Source organism: Paraphaeosphaeria sporulosa, assembly GCF_001642045.1.
Source record: "Paraphaeosphaeria sporulosa strain AP3s5-JAC2a unplaced genomic scaffold CC84scaffold_2, whole genome shotgun sequence".
NCBI lineage: Eukaryota > Fungi > Ascomycota > Dothideomycetes > Pleosporales > Didymosphaeriaceae > Paraphaeosphaeria > Paraphaeosphaeria sporulosa.
The window spans coordinates 3,275,999-3,291,115 of record NW_017253361.1 but is presented as its reverse complement, the minus strand read 5'-3'; the positions used below and the strand labels follow the sequence as shown (position 1 = coordinate 3,291,115).

General features: G+C 52.6%; 6 protein-coding genes across 6 annotated transcripts; 3 read left to right on the top strand and 3 right to left on the bottom strand.

Annotated features, from left to right (window-relative positions):
* Nucleotides 1-21: 21 nt before the first annotated feature.
* CC84DRAFT_1138943 (RdRP-domain-containing protein) lies at nt 22-3,551 on the top strand (the record flags this gene model as incomplete). The annotated part of the gene is made up of 4 exons (XM_018176214.1): nt 22-333; nt 398-2,488; nt 2,543-2,669; nt 2,725-3,551. 4 exons carry the CDS (start codon nt 22-24, stop codon nt 3,549-3,551), a joined length of 3,357 nt encoding a protein of 1,118 aa, XP_018040785.1.
* A 344-nt stretch (nt 3,552-3,895) lies between these two features.
* On the top strand, nt 3,896-5,183 carry CC84DRAFT_1161368 (uncharacterized protein). The gene has a single exon (XM_018177715.1). The coding sequence runs from the start codon at nt 3,935-3,937 to the stop codon at nt 4,967-4,969; it is 1,035 nt and encodes a 344-aa protein (XP_018040784.1). The 5' UTR covers nt 3,896-3,934; the 3' UTR covers nt 4,970-5,183.
* CC84DRAFT_1161367 (uncharacterized protein) lies at nt 5,177-7,573 on the bottom strand. Its single transcript, XM_018177714.1, has 3 exons — nt 7,199-7,573; nt 5,480-7,139; nt 5,177-5,424 (listed from the first exon to the last, which is right to left on the bottom strand). Exons 1-3 carry the CDS (start codon nt 7,240-7,242, stop codon nt 5,413-5,415), a joined length of 1,716 nt encoding a protein of 571 aa, XP_018040783.1. The 5' UTR covers nt 7,243-7,573; the 3' UTR covers nt 5,177-5,412.
* A 514-nt stretch (nt 7,574-8,087) lies between these two features.
* CC84DRAFT_1047161 (uncharacterized protein) lies at nt 8,088-8,789 on the bottom strand (the record flags this gene model as incomplete). The annotated part of the gene is made up of 2 exons (XM_018173426.1): nt 8,088-8,188; nt 8,234-8,789. Coding segments are annotated over 2 exons (657 nt in total), but the record flags the coding sequence as incomplete, so codon positions are not given.
* Nucleotides 8,790-11,187: 2,398 nt separating this feature from the next.
* CC84DRAFT_1112681 (uncharacterized protein) lies at nt 11,188-13,647 on the top strand (the record flags this gene model as incomplete). Its single annotated transcript, XM_018175325.1, has 1 exon — nt 11,188-13,647. A coding segment is annotated over one exon (2,460 nt), but the record flags the coding sequence as incomplete, so codon positions are not given.
* A 283-nt stretch (nt 13,648-13,930) lies between these two features.
* Nucleotides 13,931-14,536, bottom strand: CC84DRAFT_1256251 (DUF1748-domain-containing protein; the record flags this gene model as incomplete). Its single annotated transcript, XM_018184605.1, has 4 exons — nt 14,457-14,536; nt 14,339-14,378; nt 14,244-14,286; nt 13,931-14,066 (listed from the first exon to the last, which is right to left on the bottom strand). Exons 1-4 carry the CDS (start codon nt 14,460-14,462, stop codon nt 13,931-13,933), a joined length of 225 nt encoding a protein of 74 aa, XP_018040780.1. The 5' UTR covers nt 14,463-14,536.
* Nucleotides 14,537-15,117: the final 581 nt, after the last annotated feature.

The window sequence follows — 15,117 nt, the reverse complement described above, 5'->3', positions numbered from 1 at the left end:
GGAGATACAACAACACGGAAGATGCGTCAACGACCGCAACCTGCGTCCGCGTCTCCGGTGCCGCCACCACAAGCGGCAAACATGTCCACTCTCTTTGGAAATTCGATCGACTTCGGTGTCGCCGTCTCCGGACGTACGATGCAAATCATGCAAACTGTCGGGGCCGTACGCACAGTCAGGTTCACGCTCAAATCTGGCGACTTCAAGGAGATAGAGATCCAATTTCCTTTGCTGATTGATGCGGGGCGCGAGAACCTCAAGTTCCAGCTACCCTTGTCCCTCATTGAGACTATATATAAGGTGGAGAATTCGTTGATCATACCATTCAAGTCGGTATGTACGACGTTACGCTCAAAGAGGAGCGAATGTAGCCTACACATACTGACGCGCTTCGTAGCCTCCCATGTTCTGGATGCAGAAAGGCCAAGCTCAAGGGCGACAAGATCAGAGTCCTCTTCGGAGCCGAAGCCAGAGCTACGGCCAGAGCCAAGGGCTCTGGTACCGGCAAACAGATATTGTGGACCGAAAGACTCGCGAAGAATTTGCGCCGGCTCCAGTGATGAATCGCAAGGAAACTCCCGTTATCGACATTGGTCGTTGGACCACTTACCGAGTGACATTCGACGCTGCTATCTTCGCCGATCCCAAATACATTAGGACCAAAGCTACTCTCGCGGACCACGGCATCCACATCACGACTGTCCAAGATTACAGCATAATCAAAGGTACCGCTCCAGCTATCTGGTCATTATTGGAAGAAGAGATCTCTGGGACCCATCCGCACCTCCGGGGCTCTACCTTTCAAGAGACTGCCTTCCACGAGCTAGTGGCCGGTCAGATGCACCTTCCCTTTGATGTTCGCTACCAATTGGAGGCATGTCTATCAAATGGGGTGCTTCGGGAGCATAACATTAACCGAGAATTTCTGGAGCGGCTTGGGTTGATGAGCTCTGTTGAAGCTGTGAACATGCTTGAAAAAGCTATGAACGACAAGCAAGAATACTTCGATCCAATGGAAATGTTCAACAAGTCCCGCAAGCCAGCACATGCCAGAAAACTTCCAAGCTACTGCATCCTCTCAAGATCGGCAAACATTACACCAACATTAATCCACGTTGGCCAACCTGCAATCGAAACATCAAACCGCATCATTCGAAAACATCTTGCCGATGCCGATCGCTTCATACGGGTGAGATTCACCGACGAGAAGACCGAGGGCACTCTGTTCGCCCCAGATAACGATTCCTATGACGCAGTCTTCGACCGAGTGACAAGGGCGATGACAAACGGCGTCGTGGTCGCTGGTCGCTATTATGAATTTCTTGCTTTTGGTAACTCACAGTTTAGAGAACGGGGTGCATACTTCTACGCACCTACGCCATCGAAATCCGCCGATGATATCCGCCGGTCAATGGGGAAGTTCGACCATATCAGAATTGCAGCAAAGTATGGAGCCCGTCTTGGACAATGTTTCTCGACCACACGTGCAATCAAGAGCGTTAACGTCAAGATTGAGGAGATCCAAGACATAGAGCGGAACGGATATTGCTTCACGGATGGTGTTGGAAAGATCTCAACTTTTCTGGCCCAGATGGCTGCAGAAGAACTAGGTCTACCACACGCCTTCCATGACCCTCCTTCTCTTTACCAGTTCCGCTTGGCTGGATGCAAAGGTGTATTGGCTCTAGACCCTGGCATTACAGGTCACGTTGTTCATATACGCCCAAGCCAATACAAATTTGAGGCGCAAAATGTGGGACTAGAAATTATTAGAGCTTCAGCTCTTTCAGTAGCCACTTTCAACCGTCAACTGATCATAATTCTGTCTACTCTGGGTGTCCCAGGTGCTGTGTTCATTCAAAAGCAGCAGAAAATGGTCAACGATCTCGAGAGAGCGACAATGGAGGAAGATGTTGCACTTGAGAAACTTCAACGCAATATCGACCTGAATCAGACGACACTGACCATGGCTGGAATGGTTATTGACGGATTCATGCAAAGCCAAGAGCCTTTCATGATGTCACTGCTCCAGTTATGGCGTGCATATCATATCAAATATCTTAAGGAGAAGGCCCGAATCATGATCGAGGAGGGTGCATATGTCCTTGGCTGCGTAGACGAGACGGCAACCCTGCAAGGTCACTACGATGATCCACAATCTCTACTCGACGCTACCAGGGAGCAGAAGATGGCGACACTACCCGAGATCTTTTTGCAAATTACGGACACGGTTGAAGATGCCAAGACCGGAAAGAAGGGCCACTATAAAGTCATCCAGGGCGTATGCATCCTGGCACGCAACCCATCACTCCATGCTGGCGACGTACGTGTTGTGCGGGCTGTTGACGTACCGGCATTGCATCATTTGAAAGACGTGGTCGTTTTGCCCCAGACTGGAGATCGCGACATTGCAAATATGTGCTCTGGGGGTGACCTGGATGGCGATGATTACATTGTGTTGTGGGACAACGACTTTCTTCCTCAAAGCGTGAACGAACCTCCGATGGACTTCACGGCTGAGAAGCCGACCGAGTCAACCAAGCCGATCACTGTCAGAGATATTACCGATTTCTTTGTCACTCATATGAAGAATGACTCACTTGGTCGAATAGCGAATGCACATATGGCCCAAGCGGATTTCAGCGACAGGGGTGTGAGAGATCATAAGTGTACGTCGATCCTTGCTCCAACGAATACGAACGCATTAGCTGACGGTTGACTCAGGTCTAAAGTTGGCAAAGTTGCATTCACAGGCGGTGGACTACTCCAAAAGTGGAATTCCAGCGAAAATGGACCCCGAACTCAGGCCACGTAAGAAGCCGCATTTTCTCAGGAATAAGAAACAGCCAGAACGTATGTTCTACAGGTCTAGGAAGGTCCTGGGAATGCTCTTCGACCAAGTGCAGCTCGTTGACTTCATGCCTCGATACGATAACAAGTTCGACCGAAAGATTATTGACTTTTGTGTACCTTCCCCAGTCGCAATTGCAAAGGCCAAAGAAATCAAGTATGAATACGACTCAGAACTGAGACGATTGATGGCAAAGCATGCCATCCGTACGGAGTTCGAAGCGTGGTCTGTTTTCGTCTTGTCCCACAACCTGGAATCCCGCGACTACACTTTTGCCGAGGAATTTGGACGAACCATCGGATTGCTCAAGACAAGGTACCAAGATCTGTGCTTCGAAGCGGCTGGCGTGGCAGGCAGGCATGAGTTTGAGAACCTCGCACCGTTTGTCACGGCGATGTATACTGTGACCGCCACAGAAGTGGAAACCGCTGTTGAAGAAGCTCACAGATTGAGCCGCTCTATGACACCCGAGGATATGCCACTCATGTCTTTCCCATGGCTATTTGTCAACGAGCTCGGCAGGATCAGGAAGGGCAAGAGCTCCGGTCGACTAGACCCCGACGGACCTCAGCAGCATCAACCTGCGAAGAAGCATACCGTTCCCACAATCCCGGGCAAATTTTTAGGCGACGTCGTGTCCCCTCAAGGTATTACGCACTTCGGTGAAATCTTGAAGCTGGACTTCCATAAAGGGATGTAGAGGTTGAAAAGTTTGTACCAGCATCCATATAAACGGCGTATACTGAGCTGACCAGTACCGAGGGCAACTAGGTGACCTAGGACGCCATCGTCGAATGTTCAAAAAGGACATTGACAAGCACGCGGAAGGAGTCTGTGGAATGCGCATTTGCGGGCTAGGTGTCACTGTACATGAAGATGGTACTACGTGGTGGAGGTATCCAGTCTCATGCACATACTGAACAGTATAGTTAAGACACCAATTGAAAGATACAAATTCTTCAGAACCTCCTCGAAATACAAGTAGTGTGATGCCTCGATTGACATTGAAAATAGATGAGGGGCTTATCGATAAGTCCTCTCGGAATTCCCACTGCACACCTTCCTCTCTCTAATTTCTCCGGCATGCCGCCAACCTCTCGCATTCCGCCACTGCTGCAACCTTTTGTGCGCACGCCGAAGAACGAATCGCTTTTGTTGCTCACGAGCACACTTGATGCCTCGGCAAACTGGCTTTTGACGCGCTTTCTCTGCGATGCACTGGGTTCCGGCCAGAAAGACAACGACAATGGCGGGGCTAAGAACGTGGTACTCGTGAGCTGGATGAGAGACTACGAGTTTTGGAGACAGGAAGCGCGGAAGGGAAGCGGACTCGACCTGGTCGGCCTACGCACGCAGGGCAGGTTTGCCTTCGTGGATGGTTTGTCCAGCCTGTTTCTGCCCGCCGACGAGGACGCAGCAGACCCGCAGCGACCACGTAGTCTCCCAGCTGCGCAGCCGGGCGTCCCATCGACAAAGGGACTTCCAACGCTGCCTGTCCGCGGCCCACCTGGAAGGACAGCACCCGCGACTGCGCAGGCCGCACTACGAGCGCCCGCGAGCCACCCAGGCCTATACGCGCTCTCCTCCACCTCGATCGACCAAATCAAAACCGCAATCACCGCCGCAATCGCCTCCCTCCGCCCCACGACCGCCGCCGCAACACGCACCCTCATCATCCTCGACAATCCCGACATCCTCCTCGCCAGCGTCCCCGGCCTCACCCCCGCCGCCCTCACATCCTTCTTCCTCGACCTGCACACGCAGGCCACCGTCTCCCACGTCCTCGTCCACCTCCAGTCCGACCTCGCGCTCCTGGCGACGACTGCGGAGAAGCCCTCGCCGCTGCAGATCGCGCAGCAGAACCTGGTTGTTAAGACGGCGCACATGAGTGCGAAGGTTCTGGGCGTGCGGGTGCTGGATACTGGTGTTGCGAGGGATGTTAGTGGGGTGCTGAGGGTGACGGCAAATAGAGAGTCGTGGGCAGGCATTGCGACTCTTGGTGAGGAGGAGGGCGGGGCGGTGCAGGCGCCGGAAGAGGCGGGGTCCGAGGTTCTGTATAAGGTCAATGGGGATGGGAGTGTGAGGGTTTTTGAGAGGGGGGCTGATGTGGCGGTTTGAAGGGTGGTGTGGGTTGGGTTGGGTATGCTGGAGTTGTACTGTGCGTGGTATTACAGAGCGGCCTTGCTGGGTTCTGCTGCTTCAGCGAGTGAATGGGATCGGTAGTCTATCGAAAAGAAGTTTTCGGCAGAGGGCTTTGCACTGCAAAGTACGAGGCCACTTGTTTGTCAAATTAGGTAGACAAATAAAAAGGAATGCGAAGTGCGACGTCAACTCATCATTACTATTACTTTGCTTTGTCCTCATGCGCACCGTAGTACCACGTTCCCACGTAGCTAGATAATAACCAAGGAATATGTGACAAGAATGTGCAGAGAATGTTACAAGGGCATCTGTTCGGAGTCGCTTGCAGACTGCTCCAACGCGGCGCCACACCAGCCTGAATCGGGATTCGGAAGCTAGCCAGATACGAAATGAGTGGAAAGATTCTCGAGACGTGAGAATCAGTAGACACCCTGTACTGTCGTTAGTCTCCGACTCCACAATTGGGACCGGCAGAGATGTACTTACCGGGATGAAAAGATACGGCACGCGTTTCTCGTACTCGACCCACGCCTCTCCGTAGGTCTTCCTGCACTTCTCAATGTCACGCCTTGCACGGTGGATGATCATGCCGGCGAAGAAGACAGAATAAAACCACGGGAATGGGCTCTTGAACCCAGTAATTAGGCCCCAAGACACAGCGAAGAAGAAGTCGCAAGTGTAGTGAATCTTGCGCGCCTTTCCATACCAGCCATCGCACAGGATGCTGTTGCCGCGCGCCGTAGGGATAGTCTTGGGGTTGTGAATCTTGCCGTACTTGAAGTAAGGGAACGTAGTGCGCTCATCGACGTTGCCACGCTCCTCCTGGCGGAACTGGTTCTTCTGGCTGTTGGTCGTATCCCAGATGTAGTAGAAGCCGAGGTAGGCGACGGTGAGAAGAGCAGTAAACCACACTGGTAGCTGGTACTCAGAGGGATGGTGGCGGGCGATGAAGAGTGTGCAATGGCAGTAGGTGAGAGGGACACCGGCCATGTTCCAGAAGATGAGCATAAAACCCAACTTCTCGTAGTACATGTCCCAAGTCGTAATAATGAGATGCTCGCCCTTGGAGCAGGCACCGGCATACAGGTAATGCGCGAATAGCAAGAAAATGGCTTCCACGGAAACATAGCCATATTCCTCATACTGCTTCAGGCAAGTACCCATGGAAAGAAACAGGAGAATGTACCACGGAATACGAACTTCCAAGAACATTTTGAAGTCGAGGATACCGAAGAGACGAGGGTTCAACTCTGCACCGAGGAAGAAGTCGTAGATGGGGTAGCCAGTCATGCGCATGGTCTTACCACGGACGATGGCCTGGATGTAGCAGACAATAGCGCAGAGGAAACCAGAGATGATGGCCACACTCATAATATGTCCAAACTCATCAACGAGGGTGTACAACTTGAATACGCCAGTAAAGTGCAAGGCCAAGGCGATGACAATGCTGGTGTACAACGACCACATGCCCGAGCAATAGTAGTCCAGCATCTTGCCGCCCAGGTGAGGGAGCGGCTTGCCCTTTCGATAGACGCCGGGCATCAGCATGTAGAAAGCCATCTGGACTAGTCCAAACACCCAGTAGATCTTCCACGCACGCGCATTGGGGTATCCTTCCGTCTTGATCAAACCGCACATGTACTGTGCCCAGTGACCCCAGCTTTCGCCGTCAGCCGGTGCGGGAAGCTTGCCGTCGTAGAAGAAAGCGCCGATCCACATGTAGTACATGAGCATAGGAAAGCCGATCATCATAGCAGTCATGCCCAAGGTTCCACCAAACTCGGTCTCGCCAGAGACATCGTAAGGACCGAACTCCTCGTGCTGCTCGCTTGGTGCCGTAGAAGTCGCTTTTCCATTCGCATTGCCGTTCGCATGCCCGTTGGTGTTGCCGTTCAATTGCCCGTTCGTGCGGTCGTGAAGCCCATTCGCAGCACCGTTGATGCCGGTGGCGTGTCCGTTGACCTTGCCGTTACCATTGGCCGTGATGTCTCCGTTGCCGGCCTTTGTCGCCTCCGCAAACGAAAGCTTCGAGACTGCTTCGGGCTCGGGCGTAGACTCGTAGTCGCTTTCACCGTTCGTGAGAATGGATTTGCGCGTGTACTTTTTGCGACCAGGGGTCTCCACAAACCCTGGGTTAAAGGGTTTACTGAGAATATGTCAGCAATTGAAGGTAAAGAAGGAGCGCCCGGGTCCGCCGCAACTTACCTGGGCGTCTTCCCCGTCTTGCTCCTCGTCATGCGTTCAGACATGTCTGCGTCGGGAAAGCACGCGTCAGGGGTGCTGCAGGTACACTCGGTGGCGCGCGACAAGGCAAGGCCGGTGGCGGGATGCAATCGGAAGCAGTCGACACAGGCACAAGAACACCGTGAAGGGGACTTCAACACATGGCCGTGAGCGCTGAGCAGCGACTTGGAGCTCACAATTGCTGGAATACAAGAGCGGGCGGCGACGGTGTTTGTATACATCGCTAAAAAAATAAAATGAGTTTCCGATGGGCCAATCAGCGCGAGGTATGCACGGTGGGCACTATCGGCAGTGAGCGTATGTAGATCCAAAGGCGGAGGGTTCTTGTAATGATATCATGGAGTCTTCCAGTTTTCAGGTTCAGGGAGACGCACTCTTTATACACAATCGCTCCTCTCGCCCATATTCACAGACGGCCCTCAATACAAGTATCGGCCTGTCCAAATGAGAGCCCTTGGTAAATGTCGCCGTTCCAAAGAGGACTAGTTCCCGAGTGTGGAGGTCTACCAGGATCTTACCGCGCGGGATCAAAACATGCACGATGGAGGGTCGGAGTCTAGTACGCTTTCAGTCGTACATGAATCGGCACCAAATCGATTTCTCTTCCCATCAACCAAATACACTATTCTCAATTTTTTTCAGCACTGCCCGATACCTTGTGGTGTTGATGCTTGCTACTGCATAGGAATGGGAACGCTCGTATAGTGCAGTGCCGGGTAAGCTGGGATGCTGCATTGCTCCTGCTGGGTTAACAGAGTACTCAAACTCTTGCCCTGGTACTGTAGGTGGTCTCTCGACCCTGTTTGTCATACGCGCCGCCAAACAAAACGCCTCACACGAGTCTGCTACTGTGATACTTGCAAGTCTTCTCATGGGCGGCGTTCCCCTTCGTTCGGATCCTTTGATAGTCTGCCAAGCACTCCCAGCAGAACTCGTACCTGCATCGTGAACCTAAGAGAATTAGAAACGCTGTTATGGCTAGTGTTCTAATCTTACATGTCATATGGTCGCAACCTGCGTTCTTCTCGATGTTGAAAGCACAGTCGGGCCCAGGGCATTTCTTGCTGAGCTTGCTGATTGCTGCGACGCTGGCCTCTTCTTGAGCTTTCTGTTCCCTTTCTTTGGCCCCGCTCACCCTATAGGTGTACTCATCGCAGGTTTCGCCTTCGTGCCAATTAACATCATGCGTAACACAGGCTTTATGACCGCAGGCGACGCACGTAAATATGTATCCGTCGTCGTCATGTTCCTGCCCAGAAGTGCATGCTGGGTTGCGACACCATCTGAAATTGGAAACTTGACCCAGCGCATCCCTCATGGAAAACATATCGTATTGGGAAAAAACCTCTGGAGTTGCATAGGCTTGCACATCGTGGTGAGTGAGTATAACACTGCACGAGACATCCGGGCATTTTATCCCTTTCCAACCCTGTGTTGTCAACTGGGATTCGATCCAGCGTGCGAAGCACTCAACACATGTTGCAGCTTGATGCGAACATCCCGATAACAATGGAATATCTGCTATGTGAATCGAGTCACTGCAGACAGTGCAATAGCGAGTGAGTACTGGTGGGTCTTGTACAGCTGGAGCGGCATCGCAATCGGAGAACATGTCCAAATCCTCGTCTTCGTCGTCTGCTGCAAAATAATCCTCGGAACCAGAGCATATCTCGATCGGGTCATCTGCAGTTCCTTGATTGCTTGAGCGACGCGGTGTTGAGGCAGTTGCAGCCGGCGGAGACGAGGCGTGACCCACGCTCAAGTATGATGCTTTCTCTGATGTCGAGTCTCGTATAGTGGACCTTTTGCTTTTATAAGGACCTTGATATTTTGTTAGGCCTGAACTGTCACCATTACGAGCGGATAAACCGTTGTTGTTCATAAGTCTTTGCAGATCGGCCGATGTCGCACGATAGTCTCGTGAAGGTGAAGCAGACTTCATGAGCCTTTGCAGATCATGGCCCGTTGCGCGAAAGTCTCGAGAGGGAGAAGGGACAATCCGGTTGGACGACCGCTGTGAAATGTTTTGCATGAAAACTTCGTCGCTTAAAAGTTCAATTTTGTCGTTCACGGTCTCAAGCTGGCCGCCGAGATTATTGAGGTTGGGACCAATAGCTTGGAGGGGCTCAGGAATTTTGCTATCTTTGGTCGTCTGGTCGATCGCAGATGTTTTCTTACGTTTCACCGTAGTAGTCAGCTGTGGGAATGTGGAAGATATTCTACCACCTAGCTGTGGAAGCTTCTTGGAACGCCATACAGCCCGCCCTTGTGACATAGCCAGCTCTACGTCTTCTGTGTGGCGGTTTCCAAAATTGTTAGACAATTCATGGTCCGAACCAGCAAAAGATAGAGGAGGCAATCGTGGAGCATGAATGGGACGATCGAGGACCTTGGCGTCGGATATATGTTTCATTTGGCGATCAGGTAGCCTTCGCTCGTTAATCTTAATCTGGCGGCGAATTGTGACGGGATTGCTTTTTTCTCGGACCGCGCGCATTCGTTTCGGAGGATTGAGACCCATGTCCCGAGATTCCATGGCAGGTTGCTGTGAGGTATTTGGTGGTAGTGTTTTCAGTGAAAACGGGTCAGCGGGGTTCATAGAAGGTGATACGTTCGAGCATGGGTTTCTGACTGTGCGGAGTTGGCTGAGAAAAGAAGGATGCGGTGAGTCAGTCTTAGGATTTTCAAGCTGTATAAGTCCATCAACTGGTCCAGGAACAAACGCCGGTTGAGGTGAGAAAACCGGGGTCGGAGCGAAAGAAGCCTCGGTAAAGGCAACTCGTGAGTAAGGAGGGTGTGACCTTGCCCTGCCACACTTGCGAGGTTGTTTTAGAATAGACCGCAGAACTGCCCGATATTCACGTGAGTCACAGTCGCTAGAGTGACCTGGCTGCAGAGGTGATAACTTCCTTGACCACGAAATCTGCCGTACAGGAATTGAACGGGTTCGAGTGTTGGTGGCCGGAGAAATGCGACCTGTTTCGTTGTCTCCAGAAATGTAGCTCGCTAGACCCACGGTATCGCGGCTAGACTGGTGTTTGTCCTTCCGTTTTGTCTCATTACGCGTTCTCAGATGACATGTGTTGACAAGTAGCTGCCGTGTCAACTCGATACCGTGATCCCACATTTTCCGCGGCAGCGAAACGAGGACTAAACATTCACTGGTGAGCAAAGTGCAGATGAATTTCGAAGCTCCGAAGCCAAAGGTTCTGGTATGTACTAGAAGAGGGGCGCAGGTGCAAGGCTGAATCCCGAGGTCCCTCAGGCAGAACAATGGCTGAGCTAGGCGGTGCTCACCGGTAGGCTAATGCCACTGATAGAAGTACAGGCGATGTTTGAGACCAATACAAGGAAGATCTTGGAAATAGGTGGGCACTTGTGGTTTGTGTCTTGCAGAACCGTGGACCAGCCTCTTTTAGAGCCCCCATCACGACAAGGCTGAAGTCAAGCGAACGACCTTTGAAGCGTGATTGAAACCGCGCTCAGTGGATGTAGATTCCGGACGACGCAAAGTAGCAGAGACGGCCCGCAAGAGCAAAACTGCGGCTGCGTTCAACAAACACCGGTAAAACAGGAACACGAATTTGCGCATTCGAGTGATCAACAACACCTGCATACCTATGTAAGAGCTAGGCAAGGAGCAAGATGTAGACCAATCTAACGGCGCGTAGAAGGTAGTTGCGTCGTTTCGACGGGCGCCGACTGGTTCGGGAACTAGGCGCAACACTGCCATCGGAGCACGTGGTTTCCCGTCGCGTTCGTGAAGCGCACGCACCTCCAGGCTTCCACAACCACTTCCAAACATGTCCCCGACGTGAATGGCGGTGCGCCGCACTGCCCCCTGCCTACGACCCCAGCTCTACGGACGTAAATTCCTCGTACCTATACCTTAAGAAAACATCGCACGCAACTGCCCACACACCGCAATAAGCCGTCGTGCGCGATTCACGATGTGGTTCCTCGAGCACGAGATCCTCTTCGGAGGGAAGCGCGTCTGGTTGCGGCCCGGATCGCAGCAGCTTTTCGGCCGTACAAAGAACAGTGATAGGGACGGTTCGGTGGGCAAGCATGTTTTCATAGACAACAAAAATGTGTCGCGCAAGCATATGATGGTAAAGGTGGTCGAGGTACCGCCTGCAGATGGGACCAAAGTGCACAAGAGATCTCAGGTCGAGATCACAGACCTGAGCTGCAGACAAGGCACGGTGGTCGATGGGAAAACGACCTTAAAAAGCTCCAAACAAGCGGATGGCACTATCGCCGAGGACAAGACCACGCTCACGGGCGCCGAGCACACCATCAGACTGTCGAATTCGTACCCTCCGTTCACGCTCAAATGGCACGATGTCGTCTTCACATATGCCTCCAAAGAAAGGAAAGGCGCCTCTCAACCGCAAGCCAGTACGCGCAACGCTGAATTACATGCGTTGGACATCAAGACGTCGTCAGAGTTCTTGTATGGCAAGACTACTCATGTGGTGTCGCAAAAGAGGAATCTGCCGAAAGTTCTGCAAGCGTTGGTATCCGGAATGCCTGTAGTCACGGCCGACTATTTGGATGCCATCCTGAGCGCTGCTGCGAACTCCAGCGACTTGGAAGGGAACTACGTGCCATCACAACTAGAGGAAGATTTCGATACATGGTGGCCCCAGGAGAAAGAATACATTCCACCTGCTGGACAGGAGCCAATTCCACGACCAGATCAGATGCTCGCCCCCGACCCGACTCGTTCTGAAGTGTTCTCCGGGTTGACGTTCGTCTTCTTGAATGAAACACAACATACAAGCTTGCACGAGGTTATTGTTGGTGGTGGTGGAAAGACATTGCTGTTCAACTTACGACCCGGGAAAACGACTGTGGACGAGTATGTAAACTATGTCAAAAGCGTTGCAGGCCAAACGAAGCGTGATAGGGCCCCAAAGGACGGGCTTCCGGTGGTGACTATTCGTCTGCCAACTTACCCAGAAGAATTGGAAGAATGGGCCACAAACTTCGTGACTGGTGTGGATCAGTTCCTGAAGCAACGTTCCATCCTGCAGAATGAGTTTCTTGATGCTATTATCACCAAAGACACGTCATCCCTGCGTCGACCCCCAACCGACACAGAGATCAGTTCCAGCATTCCTGACTCTACAGCGGCAGAACAACGAAGTGTGCAGGAGACAACCCCGTTATCGCCATCTCGCGCTCAAGTACAAGATTCCGTGTCCAACCCGTCTCCAGCAGCTGAGCCTGTGAAGACAAACCCTCGTAAACGACCTGTCCGTCGTGCGATTGCCAGCCGTTTCACTACTTTCGATGATTATGAACCGCCAGCCAAGATACAGAAGACCGAGCACACGCAGGTACAGGATACGTCTAGGGAAGAGGTTCAACCTGATGTACCGCAATCAGTACCCGACCATGAGCCCGCAACGCAGTCGCAGATTCCTCCACCAAGTCAGACGCAGCGCACTACTCGATCTCAGCAACAGCACACCTTGGACTCGTCGACCCAGAAAGACCGAATGTTCCCTGCCTCTGCTCAGTTCAGGAAGAATCGTGAAGCCAATCAAGCTCCTACTGCCGCTGGGACCGTTCAGCCGGACCCCCAAACTAAAGTTGTCCGGGAGACAACGGACCACAAGGTCGCGCGACTGCAAGCAAGACAGTTGGAACGGGCACAAAAAATGGAGAAAGAGATCTTGGTCAAAGAGAAAGAGTCCCGCAAACGAATGGCTGAGGAGGAAGACAGACGCCGAGCTGAAGAAGAGAAGATGAGAGCAGACCTAGAAGGTGTCGACATATCGAAACTCCATATAGACATTGAGATTGTGGACATGAAGATCCGTCCGCGTGAAGATAGAACCCTTGCGCGGACCCAGCTCCATGGCGATATGTCCAATTCTGAGTGGGCTGGTAGGAAGAACTTCAAGAAATTCAGACGACGTGGTACCGACCAGGAGGCAAGGGCACAATCGCAGAGAGTGATTGTCACACTAAAGCCGGTGCCACCAAGAAAAGGCTTCGGCGATTCCATGGTCATGGATGAGGTAGCGCCTGCCAGGACTGCCGAGGACGAGAGACTATTCAAGCGGAGACTTAGAGGTCGTGTGCCAGACAGCGATGACGAGAGACCGATGGGATTCCAGCGTAGGAGACGGGCTAAACCGACTGAAGTCATTGACGTCGAAAACAGTGGGCCGGACGAGGAAGAATCGCCGAGGCCTAGTGGGTCAACATTCAGAAACAGTGGCCGTACGCAACGCGTGGTAGAGACTCAGCTCGATGACACACAAACGCAAAGACAAACGAAGAAGCGTGCAGGAGGTCCCCTGACCATTGCAGCTGGCCAGCCATCAGCCAAAAAGAGCCGGACCGCGAACGAAGATAGTGATGAAGAGGAGGGTGGCTTCAGATTTAGGAAGAGAGCAAAGGGATAGTTAGCTAAGTAAGGTGGTGTGGCATACCCAGCATGACAATCCTTCAAATAGATGTGGTCAATGTGTCGGAAGCTGTCAAGAAGACATAAAGAATTGAGTATAGTGCATGCATCTAAGCAGGCCGACCAGCCTGAAGCACCGAACGCCATCATGCCCGTGAAAAAATTCGTTAATCGGAAAAGCGCACAGCCATGCTAATCCATAACACATCGAAGCTCTCCGTCTGGTATCAAAGCCCACCCGCCCACATCGCTGGTCCCTTCATGTGTCTTCAGCGCTTCCGCTCGAAGTATCCCGACGTGCCGAATACAGCAACGCTCTGATCCATGGTCCATTCGCCAACCCACAGGTAGTTGTCGATCCACTTCTTCAGGCCGGGTGTCTCGGTGAAGTTCTCTGATTTCACACTGGGACTATCAGCGGTGAGCCCGAATGTTAGCTTCGCATTTCCTGCAGATTACGGTATATGGTCGGTGGCGCGGGAGGCAGCGGAAATGACTCCCATAGACTTGGGGATGCGGTGCGATCGAGAGGGAGAGTGCTATAGCGGGCATGGGGTATGCGCTTGGAAATGGGAGACGTACGTGAGGCCGGTAGAGCGGCGAACGCCAGCGAGGAAGGCGGATACTGAGAACGTTAGCAGGGGAAGTACGCGCTTCACAGCTTCGTTTCGGCTTACTCAATACTGCATCGAAGGCATAGTGGGCGACTTTGCCGAGCTGCGGAGGTGTGAGTTGTTGGAGCTACATCGAGTGGCCACCGGAGAGCGGGCCTCGGGCATAGGTAGGTCAACGTACAACCATGTTTGCGGTGTAGCTAGAAGGGAAGCTCTAGCAAGACAGGTTGCGCAGGTGCTAAAAGTGTATTGGGTGTTGTAGTAGATCGCGTGCGCGAGATCTGAGGTGCCTGATGCGGGTGAAGGAGCTCCCCGGCCGCAAAGCCCCAGCCCGGGGCCTAGTCAGAGTCACATGTCATCTCAGCCGGTATGGGACCCTTTCTCCAATAATGGGTCCCAGCGCGGTGGGCGAGCGGACACGGGTGAGAACGGGCAGTCTACCGAGCTCGAGCAATTATATCTAGAACCTCGGATGCCATGCTGCAGATATATAGGACGAGGTGCCCTCGAGTGCGTTTGCAAACCTACCTACGATGTCATGCCGTGCCCGGACGCTGCTTTTTGAAGAGATCGAGCAATCTTCCCGTCGTTTGACCGCAGACTGAGCCTATGTTTCACTCCTTTTGTTGGCTCATGACACAGAGTATAACAGCAATCTCTTCAGGGATATGTGTTGCCATGTCCTTTCTCTCTCCGCCGCGCTCGCTCCGCTCTCGCCGCCCGCGAGATACCCACCAACACATCGGAGCCTACTAGTAGCGCCGCCGCGCGAAACAAATCTGTTCCATGACAGCCGGCCGTGGAAACAGTGGAAACGCTGGACGGGTGGCCCATGAGCAAAA

Bases quoted from the DNA above. Each gene is read 5' to 3' on its own strand.
- CC84DRAFT_1161368 (XM_018177715.1), top strand. From the start codon at position 3,935: ATGCCGCCAACCTCTCGCATTCCGCCACTGCTGCAACCTTTTGTGCGC.
- CC84DRAFT_1161367 (XM_018177714.1), bottom strand. From the start codon at position 7,242: ATGTCTGAACGCATGACGAGGAGCAAGACGGGGAAGACGCCCAG. The intron at 7,140-7,198 runs GTAAGTTGCGGC...ACATATTCTCAG, and splicing joins AAGACGGGGAAGACGCCCAG to TAAACCCTTTAACCCAGGGT.